At 48.4% G+C, this 11,819-nt stretch overlaps 1 protein-coding gene across 2 annotated transcripts in view; it reads left to right on the top strand.

Annotated features, from left to right (window-relative positions):
- Positions 1 to 10,082: 10,082 nt before the first annotated feature.
- Fam241b (family with sequence similarity 241 member B) overlaps positions 10,083 to 11,819 on the top strand; it is a 3,354-nt gene continuing 1,617 nt past the window's right edge. The window contains exons 1-2 of one of the 2 annotated variants that reach the window (XM_028776877.1): positions 10,083 to 10,134; positions 11,054 to 11,181. In XM_028776877.1, the coding sequence (XP_028632710.1) occupies positions 11,089 to 11,181 (93 nt within the window). In that variant the 5' untranslated portion in view covers positions 10,083 to 10,134; positions 11,054 to 11,088. Of the gene's footprint in view, positions 10,135 to 10,228; positions 10,334 to 11,053; positions 11,182 to 11,819 lie in introns of those variants that run through there. The other variant, XM_028776876.1, reaches the window with a different exon arrangement.

Below are 11,819 nucleotides of genomic sequence, written 5' to 3'. Positions count from 1 at the left end.
TCTCTCTCTCTCTCTCTCTCTCTCTCTCTCTCTCTCTCTCTCTCTCTCTCTCTCTCTCTTTCTCTGTGTTGTGTGTGTGTGTGTGTGTATACAGTAGCCACAGCTGCAGTGTGTTTATGGCTGCAATGACCATGCCCTGAAGGCAGCATTTCTTAGCAATCTGAGTCTCGACTCTTCAACGCTCACAATCCTTCCCGCTGAGCCTCTGGGACACCCTGTGTGTGGCTTCTGTAAGAGACAGGCTTCTTAAGGAAGCACCCATATCCCTGAAGCATGGTTATTACTCTTCACTGTGCACCAGATCTTTACGGTGGGAGCCACTCTCATTCGTGGGGGAAATATAAATGGTATAATTGAATTCCGGAGTGGCAGGGACCGAGCAAGGTGGCAGCATTTGATCATTCAGTGGAGCAAAAGGCAAAGCAATGGCCTGACTCAGATGACACCGGCTAGTGAATCATGGTGTCCCCAGAAGGGAATGGGAAATCTACTAAACTCTCATTCCATCTGTATGGGCAGGAACATCCCAGTGCTAATGAACAGAGGCTGCCTTGACTCAGAGCAACGGAGAACCATGGCTCCTCAGCAATTCCAGGACTTCAGTTGGTTTCCAGACCCAGAAATCCTTGAATGAAAAGAAGGCCAGGCCCTGCCGAGGAAGGACCAAGTTAGTACGAAACCAACAAGCTTACTGTTAATCTTTTGCCATCCTTCCCCCCGAAGGGACCTCAGCCTTGTACACTGGCAGTGGGGGGTGGGGGGATCCCAGCAAAGAATCAGATCTTTGGGGACCTACTGGACACTGGATGCTTTTGCACTGATGTTGGTTCTGCATGAACCTAAACAGAATTGCAGCCCCATAAATAGAGATTTACAGAGGGATGAAGGATAGTGTATTAGCTAAGGTCTAACTCTGATGGGTCCCTAGATTTGTCCTGTGGTCGTTTTCCCAGTTCAGAATGTATCTCATTGGGATAGAGGTACTCAAGAGTTAGCACCATTCCCATTCTGGTTCCCTGGCCTGTGGAGTGCGTGAAGGTTCTTGAGTGAGTATAGGCTACACTATGCCATATGTCCCAGCTACCCCCACCAGGGAAATGGTGAGCCAAGAACAATAGCTCATTCCTTCGAGAGATCCCAGTGATCGGTGTACCATGAAGGACTTAAAAGATGTGTCACATCCCCCTTTAACTCTCAAATTTGGCCAGTGTAGAAGGTGGACAGTTGGTTCTTGCAAGCACAACCACGTGATGACAGCAATTGCATCTGCTGTACCTGCTGAGATTTCTCTGCTTGAGAAGGTTAACACATCCCTGACACTGGGCATACAGCTCTTCACTTGGCAAATGGCTTTTCCTGCAGATGTGTTCATAAGGACCATTGGATGTAATTTGCTTTTATCTGGAACCCCCAGCAACACACCTTTGCAGTTTCATCTCAGGGCTGTATCAACTCTCCAGCCTTGAGCCGTAACTTAGTTCCTGGGGATCTTGATCGCCTCTCTCTTCCATAAGTTATCAATCACATGGATCCATTCCACTGATGGCATTATGCCAGTTGGACTGTGAACAGGAGGTAGCAGCCACTTTCCACTTGGTAAAGCATCAGGATGTCAGAGGGTGGGGGCATAAACCCCAACTAAGATTCCCTATTAGATATTCTGAGAGTTTGTGGTGCAGGACACGCAGAGATAGCCCTTCTGAGGTTCTGCCTGCTCTCGTCTGCTACCAAGAAAGAAGTGCAATGCTTCATTGGTCTGTGGACTACGGAAGCTCTGTTGTCCCAGGCTATATTCCCAATGACTTGGAAAACTGCTAGTCTTGAGGAAGGCCTAAAACAGGTTCAGGATGCTATACATGCTGGCCTACTTCCTGGGTTATAAGGAAGCCTGAGAGAACTCGGGTTCTTAGTGGCAGGTAGGGATGCTGTTTAGAGTCTTTGGCAGACACCTATGGGTGAAGACTCACAGCAGAAGCCCATGGATTTTGGAGAATCTGCAGATGGCAATTCTCCCTTCGGGAGAGAGCTCTTGGCCGGCTGCTGGTCCTTAGTGGAAACTCAACACTTGCCCATTAGCTACCATGGATGCTGGTTAGTTGTTCACCAACTTGACACAAACTAGTCATCCAGGAAGAAAATTTAATTAAAAACAATTTTTTAGTAAGATTGACTAGTAGGCAAGTCTGTGGGATAATTTCTTTATTAATAATTGATGTGGAGCCGGGCGGTGGTGGCGCAGGCCTTTAATCCCAGCACTTGGGAGGCAGAGGCAGGTGGATTTCTGAGTTCGAGGCTAGCCTGGTCTACAGAGTGAGTTCCAGGATAGCCTGGTCTATACAGAGAAACCCTGTCTAAAAAAACAAACAAACAAACAAAAAAAACAAAAAACAATGATGTGGAAGGGTTCACCATCTTTGGGTAGTCCTACCCGTGGGTAAGTAGTTCAGAGTTGGGTAATCCAGAAGAACAAGTAAGCCATGGGGAAACAAGCCAGTAAGCAGCACCCCCTCATAGCTTTTGCATCAGTTCCTGCCTCTAGGTTCCTGTTGTGAGTTCCTACTCTGAGTCTTCTCAACAATGGACTACCCATGGAAATATAAACCAAAGGAATCCCTTTTCACCCAAGTTGCTTCTGATCAGATTCTTTTATAATCACAGAAATAGAAAGGAAACCAGAACATCATGTGACCTCAGCGGCCCACCATGAGCTAGGTGTTATCTGACCCACCAAGCCAGGAAGTGGGGTACAGATCTGCAATCCCTGAGCAAATACAAGCACATTGAACCTAACTGGGCCTGAGCAGATCCTGAGGGCACAAGAAAGTTGGGGCTGGAGAGATGGCTCAGCAGTTAAGAGCATTTAATGCTCTTCCAGAGGTCCTGAGTTCAATTCCCAGCAACCACATGGTGACTCACAACCATCTGTAATGGGATCCGATGCCCTCTTCTGGTGTGTCTGAAGACAGCTACAGTGTACTCATATACATAAAATAAATAATTACATCTTTTTAAAAAAAAATCACAGAGATCTTCTTAAAAAGGAAGGAAGGAAGGAAGGAAGGAAGGAAAGAAAGAAAGGAAGGAAGAAAGGAAGAAAGGAAGAAAGTTATTTGAAGAAATAGCCCAACTTTCCATGGTGTATGGTCCTGCTCCAGTGCCTTCTGTCCACCAGCATGCACTGTGGCCTCATGGTGTCCAGTTGCCAGAAAGAGAAAACTATGCCTGCCTTAAAGATAGATCTCTATGTTGTGCAAACTCAGTTAGAAAATGGACACTTGTAACATTATAGCCTCCTCTGGAGACACCTTGAAAGATCTTGGTGAAGGTAAATACAGTGGGCAGAGCTCCAGGCAACACCACTTGGTTGTCTGTTTGGAAGGAAAAAAAATGGCCAGGTGGGTGATATATACACCAACTCATGGGCTATGGTGTAGTGGTGCGCTCTCTCTCTCTCTCTCTCTCTCTCTCTCTCTCTCTCTCTCTCTCTCAATGATCAGGGACTTGGGAGAAGCACAATTGGAAAAGGGTGTGGCTAGAATTCTCCCAATGGGCAAGGGACATGGATATTTGTGTCTCATGTAAAGACAGAGATGGCCCCGGGGTGACTTGCTCCGTCTCAAGTCTGCCAGAACAGAGTGGGTCAGTTCCTCTCACTTTAGATTGCTTTGCTCTTTGTTGACTTCTGGACTCATCTCTCAAAAGGATTTGGGAAGGAATTGCAGATGATCATGTGGGAATGTAAACAGAAAAATCTTTAACTTGTCAAATGTCTATAAAAAAACTTGTGACAACATCAACAAAAACCTCTTTAATGGGGGGGGAGGGATGAAGGGGGAGTGGGAAGAGATGAAGAGATGACAGAGAGATGTATTAGAGAGAACCCTTTGTAACTGAGTAGGTTACTGAGTTACTTTGTAACTGAGTGGGTAGGATTGCCCCCACATAGACAGTCTTCCCCTCTGCTTTGACTTCTCAGTGGTCCTATGAACAATGAGGGGGTGGGGGACACACCTCCTCAGTAACATGACTTCTACTCTCCAAGGCTGATCTGGCTACAGCGACTGCTGAATGCCAGTCACAGAGATCAATACTAAGACTGCACCATTTGCTGGGTTGAGGGTTGACCAACTAGTGGCCAGGTGACAGGGTGGCTACACTGGGATCACTTCTTCAGAGAAGGGGCAACACTGGAGCTGACACCTCTGGCTGTGGATTTGCATTTTGTGCATGTAATATGACTCCTAAAGTTCTGTGAACTAACAAAACACCTCATCCACAGTCCAGATAGTCCACCTAGCATTGCTTCTGACCATGTATTCACTTCACAGACAGAAAAGTGTGCTGGTGGGCCCATGCTCAGAGTCCTTTGATCTGAGCATGTCCCCACCATCCTGAGGCATCGGGCTTGGTAGAACAGTGGAATGGACTTTAAAAGACACCGTTACAGCTCCAATTAGGTAGCAGTAGTCTGGAAGGCTGGGGTAGAGTCCTCCAGAAAACAATTATTCTTCCAATCAGAATCCAGAATATGGTACAATCTCTCCCACAGCCAAGGGTCAAGAGGTAGAACCGGAATCACAGAAAGCACATTTCCCCTGGTGATTCCTTAGCAACATTTTGGCTACTTTCTTACTCTGCTGCCTCAGAAGTCTTCTTTCTGAAGAAGAGGGAGTTGTTCTGCCAGGAGATACAGCAGTAACAGTCTTCACACTTCAAGGATCGTGTGCCCAACTCCCTGCATGGTTTCTCCAAATCCCTTCAAACGGCCATCTAACCATTCAGATGGCTTCTGTTCATAGTGGTAGCTATCTTGGAACTGATTTTCTCAACCTCATCTGAAGGACACACAGTTGGCAACTGAGCCCACTGAAGGTCAACTCGGCGGGCTGTAGGCACAGGCATGTGCCCACACTGGGTTGTTTATAACTTGCCCCAGAAGGAGGTGAGACTTGGGGCTGTGGATGTTTGTGAGCCTTGTATCACTTAGGACAGTGTATTCCTTCCCACTACCCCCCTCCCCTGGTAGGCCATAGGGCCAAGCACCATTGAAATTCCAGTCCCAAACCTCAGCCAGGCCCTGAACATATGTTTCATCCTGAAAGGAACAATGGAGCCGCTGAGCTTAATTAAGACCCCACAAAAAGCCATTGGCCGGGCAAGCGTCATTCTCTGCCATCAGATGCTTTCTCGCTCACCCCACCCCCACCCACCCTTCTGTCTCTGCCTAGTCCTCTGAGGGAGGACTGGATGAAAGGCTGGCTCTGCCACCTCCTGGCCCTTCTTTCCTCACAACCTGAATCTCTGCAGACTCAAAACACAGCTCTCGCTCTACGGGAATATGAGACTTCCTCCTGGAGTCACTTATGAGTGACCACAGCTTGGGGACATGGATTCAAGTTACCCCAAGGAACATGTTCCAAGTTTCCACAGTTATAGAACAACAACAACAACAACAAAACAGAGTCATAAATCAAGGGATTTTCCAGATACATTGGTGGAAACATCAGGGGGTTACAGTAAAGCGAGGTTTGATGCAGTCTTTTTTTTTTTTTTTTTTTTTTTAAGATTTTATTTATTATATATATATATGACAAGTACACTGTAGCTGTTTTCAGACACACCAGAAGAGGGCATCAGATCCCATTACAGATGGTTGTGAGCCACCATGTGGTTGCTGGGAATTGAACTCAGGACCTCTGGAAGAACAAGCAGTGCTCTTAACCGCTGAGCCATCTCTCCAGCCCTGATGCAGTCTTTTGACAGGCTTAGCTTTTGGCTGGGTGGGAGCTTGTAGCTTGTTAATACATTCCTAAAGGTTTTACTTAATAACCACAGGATGTTAGGTCAGACACAATGAGTGACTATTAAGGGGGGAACTAAAGATTGCCCAAGCTAATTTGGCTCTGGATCTGTAACATTCCAACTCCCCACAATCACAAAGTTCTAATGGCTCAAAGCTGTGAAGTCATTGACATAGACATGACTTGCTTGTTTTCTGGGAATTTCAGTTCACATCTCTGTCTCTTCTTTTGAGTTCTGGAGTAGGAAAGGATTGGTCCTGGGGCCTATCAGATCTAGGCCTGGCTCCAGAAGCAAGCAGCCAATGAGGGTCTGTGGGGCTTCCTGGTCCCCCATCACAATGGCTCTGGAACTCTGGGGAGGTTGGAGGGTGAGGGTTTGTCCAAGATCTGATGTAACCTGGACTTCGATGGTGGTAACGTGTGAACTAAGGGGCTGAGCTGACTGCAGGGTGTGGCCCCAATTCTGAGAATTACGGCCCATGAAGGCTCCTGGAAGTTTGGCGTAGCACAGTGCTGGAGAGACTTTTGTGTGGACTAAACACACAGGTTTGAATTTATTTAACACAGCTCGTGCCCTGCAATCTATTACATCGGGTCACCCCGGTACAATTACCTCACCCGCTTTTATTTGATGGACATTTAAATTGCTTTCCTGTTTCTGTTACAAAAAAAACACCCCCTTGTACACGACCTGGCAGACGTGCATTCACACCTCTGTGCTGCGTCGTAAAGAACACAGATACTCATTGCCATGGTCTGAATGTGAAATGCCCGCCATAGGCTAAGAGTATGAACACTGTGTCCCTAGCTGGTGGAGATGGTTTGAGAGGCGGTGGGTCCTTTAAGAGGTGGGGCCTAGTTGGAGGAAGTGGATGAATTGGGGGTGGGACTTGAGGGTTTTAATTCAGCCCCACTTCCTGCCCGGCTCTTTTGTTTCCCGGTTAGAGCCCTCTAAAAAGAGCCACATGCTCTGGTCACAAAAGATGGCGTCCCAGCCATCAAGCCTTCCCCACCATGAGCCAAAATAAGTCCTTTCTCTTAGAATTTCCCTCCATCAGTCATATTATCACAGGGATGTAAAAAAACAACAAATCCACGCACAATTCCCACAAGGCTCCTATTGGTTTTCCTGAGTGATGTGTATTGATTCAAACACCTACGGGCAGCATAAAGGAACACTCCCAGCTGCCCAGCTTCGAGCATGCTGTATCGTCACGCTTCCTATCCCAGTCCATCCGCTGCCCAGCATCAAGCATGCTGTATCGTCAGGCTTCCTACTCCCAGTCCATCCGGTGACTCATAATGTTCCAATTTATAACATTGGGCACAGTTTAAAGATTTACTGGGCATTTAGATTTCTTTTATAATACACCTGATGAAATCTTTTGCCTATGTTTTAACTTGGTTGCTTATAGTTGTCGTTGGCTATCTGTTCTGGTTTCATTTCTGTGATAAAATATTCTGAACTGAAAAAGAGCTTAGGGCTATGAGAAACACTTTATTTAGTTTACAGTTCCAGATTGCAGTCCAGTGGGAGTCATTTCAGGAATTTAAGTAGTAATCATAACACATCCAGTCAAGACCAGGGAGTAACCAGGGCACTCATGCTGGCTGCTCACTCCCCCACTAGTTTCCTTTACTCTTACACAGCTCAGGGTCCAGCCTAGGGAATGGTGCCACCCACAGAGGGCTTGGTCAATTAACTGGACAATTCTCTATAGACAAGCACCAAGGCCAACCAGATCGAAATAATTCCTTAATGAGACTCTCTTCTTGGGTGATTCTAGGTTGTGGTAATAGTTAAAACTAACCAGACTATATTTGCAAAAAACTTTCTTTGTATGATGTTTGCCTTTTTATTTAAAAAAAAAAAGTTTCTTAAGCTAGGGATGGTGCATAACTATAATCCCAGTATTCCAAAGACTGAGTAGGGAGGATCTTGACTTCAAGGCCAGGGTGTGACTCATAGAAAGACCCTATCTTTTTAAAAAAATGTATCTTTATTAGTAGGTTGAAGGAAATTTTAATTTTAATATGTCCCCTACCTGCTCAGCGCTGTGGATCAGATCCAGGGTCTTGTGTATACTAGGCACATTCTCTACCACTGAGCTTTATTCAAGTTTAATGTAGGTTCAATGTAATAAAGTTATCAGCCATTTTCTTTACAATTGTCACTAATAATGTATTAAGAAAACTCTGAGGGGCTGGTGAGATGACTCAGAGGTTAAGAGCAACAACTGCTTTTCAGGTCATGAGTTCAAATCCCAGCAACCACGTGGTGGCTCACAACTATCCCTAATGAGATCTGATGCCCTCCTATGGGGTGTCTGAAGACAGATACAGTGTACTTTGGGCTGGAGCTAGCAGGGCCTGGACGAGGGAGGGGGAAGCTGGAGCAAGAGGGAGAAGGGAAGGGGGGTGGAACTCTGAGGTCACAGAAATTACTCATATGCCTTTGTTTTGTCTTACATAATTAGGTCTATAGTACACGGGAAATAAGATTTTTATAAATAGAGACCTAGTTGTCACTACTACTTAAGGTGATTCTAGCTGGGTCGGATAGCACAGACTTTTAATCTCAGGGAGGCAGAAACCGACAGATCTCCATGAGTTCTAAGCCAGCTAGCCATGCAGGTGGGTGGTCCCAATGGTCCTGGTCTGGGTCCACACCCCTCCCCACTGCTGGGGGGAACTTGAGCCACACCAGGCCAACCAGTGCTACTTTGTCTAAAAGAAGAAAGGGGAGGGGGATCTCTTAATTTTCTATACTTTCACTTTATCATAAATCCCAATGTTTAGGTTTGTTCTGGTGCCATTAACTATTGTCATTTTTTGAGCCCGGTGTCCCCACTACAGTCTTTGGTACTGTAACTTTAAGCTTGAAAATCTGTATCCAGGGCTGGAGTGATGGCTCAGCGGTTAAGAGCACTGCCTGCTCTTCCAGAGGTCCTGAGTTCAATTCCCAGCAACCACATAGTGGCTCACAACCATCTGTAATGGGATTGGATGCCTGAAGACAGTTACAGTGTATTTGTTTGTATACATAAAATAAGCAAACCTTTTTTTTTTTAAAAAAAAAAAAAGAGAAAGAAAATCTGCATCCAGCCAGATAGGGTCAATGCACTTTCCCTTGTTCTTCTATTAAACACAGCAAACATCCCTGGAAATCAAGTGTAAAACAAAAACAAGACTTTGAAATCGGAGTGGAACAGGCAGACAGAGCCACTGAGACCTGGGGAATGACAACCCTCGACTGGAGGTACTCTCTGGTTTCTCTTTATCCTAAGATCTCAGATTAAGATCTGCTAGTGACCTTGAAGCAGGGTGATTCTATGGACAGTAGAAGCTATCAGAAAGTCTGCGTCTCCAGCCAGAATGCTAGGAAAAGCTGCTTAGCAAGACTGAGAAGGACCCAGCTCTTAGATGATAGGTGCTTTGTTCAAGCCAAGCACCACGGGAAGAGCCACGAGATGCCTGACCTAGATTTCCACCCCGTGAGGCTGCAATCCTCTCTCAGCGTTCCTACCAGAACCGTGTCAGAAGGTTGTAAGGGAGTGAGGTCCCTGCTCCCTCCATGCAGGCTCCAGGGATCCAACTCAAGTCGTCAGGCTGTGAAGCTCAGCCACCTCCCTGTCCTGTCTCTCTCCTTCCCTCCAGTCCCCTCTCTCTTCCATGTCTCTGCCTTCCCAGTCTGTCTATCCTTCCTTTCTCTTCCCCACTACAGCCCTGACTCACTAGGAGGCCAACAATTAATCTGATGATCCCGTCTCAAAACACCCTCCGGGGCGCAAAGGCTGCTGCAAACTGATTGATCCTGCCCTGTGATTCACACCTGTCCCCCAAGGAGCTTGGAGCTACCGAGGGGCGGAGCTGGGTCCTTCTCACGTGGCACTGGCAGAGTTACCTGAGCAGATCTGAGCAGATTTGTAAACCTGTGAGTTCAGCTTGTGCCTACTTCTCTTCTCCCAACCCAGAACTCAATCCCATCCCTGGGTTTTTATGTGATCTCCTCTTCCCTGGGCCTCTTTCCCATCATCTATTCTCCCACATTCCCCAACCCAATCCTTCTCAGCCCCCTCATCTCTTCCCAATAGTCCTTCTTCCTTCTCCCTCCTCCTCCTCCTCCCTCTCTCCCCAATCTCACTACTCCTTGTCCTCCCTTCTCCTTCCCCTCCCTTTTCCTCCCCCTCCCGTTGCGCAGCTACAGTTCCCCCAGGCAGCCGGCAGAGGGAGCCCCGAGCCGGGCCTCGCCCCGCGGTGCGCGCTTCCTGTGAGGTCAGGTGGGAGGAAGCGGCCGCCCGTGGACGCCGAGCCCCGGGAACCGTGCGCGCAGGTGGGTGGCGTTCCCGCCGGGTCCCGGCTCCGCGCCCCTCCCCACCGCTGCAGGGCCAGGAGCCACGCCTGACCGTGGCACTGTGGCGGCCCGGGTGTCCCAGCCTGCGGGATGACAAAGCACGGGACTCCGCGGGGAACCCCGACCCTGTCGCTCCACGCTGCGCTCCTCCCCGGGCCCAACCTGCTTCGGTGCCCCGGTGGGTAGAGCGTTGAGATGAACACGGAGACGTTCCTCCGCTCCTCGGATGACAGTGCCCGGCCCATCACCATCCTTAGGGGCTGCAAAGCTGGGGTTCCCCAGAACCGCAGCTGCAGCTCGCACCCCGTGTGGTGGGGGGTTGGACTTTGTCCTTTACATGGGTGCTCCCTGCAGGATAGGGGCAGTGGGGGGGGGGCGTGCCCTTTGCAGCGGAGGAGGTCCGTCCTCCCCAGCGTGCTGTCCCCGGGTTCTGCCACCAGGGTGGAGATCTAAGAGGATCTAGATAGATCCTTAGCGCGCGCTCGCTCTTTTGGCAGTGCTTGGGAACCGCACCCTAACCCTATTTTTTTTTTAAGTTAGCATACAAAATACTGCCCTCCCGCTTGTTCCTTTTTTGAGGGAAGGTTTCACTTAGTAGAAACTGGCCTTTAACCCCCGACCTTTCAGCCTGTACCTCTTGGAGTCCTGGGGGCTGTTTACAGTTGTGCACCACTTGGCTAGGGCCCTGGGACTGACCCTCCCTCTGCCCCACCCCCTTCCTTCTCGCATTATTATGTTTTTTTTAACCTCTTTTCGATAATAGGACAAGCACCTGCTAAGGGTGGGTCACCATATGACCAGCACCGAAAAACATCCCCTCTCAATTATCTGTACCAGGCCCGTTGAGGTCAGGGAAAAGATCTGTCTGCAGTCCCTAGAAGGCGTGCATTTATTGCAGGTACAGACCACAGACATTCGCAGCTTCCAGGGAGAATGGTGAGGATCTTGGCCAATGGGGAGATCGTTCAGGATGATGACCCCCGAGCGAGGACTACCACCCAACAGAGAAGTAGCAGTGCTCGGCAGGTAGGCGTCCATCCTGAAGAGAAGGGTAGCAACTGGCCCCAACTCCCCCAGATCTCGAGCTGCCTTCTTACCTTCTATAGCAGTGGTTTCCACCTTCCTAATGCCGTGACCCTTTAATACAGTTCCTCCTGTTGTGATGACCCCCAACCATAAAATTAATTTTCTTTGCTCCTTCATAACTACGATTTTGCTACTGTTACAAATCGTAATGTAAACCTATGTTTTCTGATGGTCTCAGGTGACCCCTGTGAAAGAGTCACTTGACACCCAAAGGGGGCCACCACCCACAGGTTGCTAACCACTGCTCTGTGTGGTCTGAAGTTCTCTCCACAGAGCGGCTAGCAGAGTAAGAATGGATTTACTGTCTGGCTCCTGCCTTCTAGGGAGGGAGTTTCCCTTAGGCCTCAGACCTAGGGACTCACTGTCTTTCGGTGGGATTTGCAGATGCCAATGGTGCCAGCATCTCTGGATGTAGGATGGAGATGAGATGCCGGTTTCAGTTATGGAGAGAGTGCTGACCTGACCTAAGGGTACCAACCCACTGTGTGCCTCACCCCCTTCCCTCTCCCTCTCCCTCTCCCTCTCCCTCTCCCTCTCCCTCTCCCTCTCCCTCTCCCTCTCCCTCTCCCTCTCCCTCT

Source organism: Grammomys surdaster, unplaced genomic scaffold (assembly GCF_004785775.1).
Source record: "Grammomys surdaster isolate TR1022 unplaced genomic scaffold, NIH_TR_1.0 273, whole genome shotgun sequence".
NCBI lineage: Eukaryota > Metazoa > Chordata > Mammalia > Rodentia > Muridae > Grammomys > Grammomys surdaster.
Note: the sequence above shows the minus strand (reverse complement) of the source record. Positions and strands in the feature narration are given on the sequence as shown.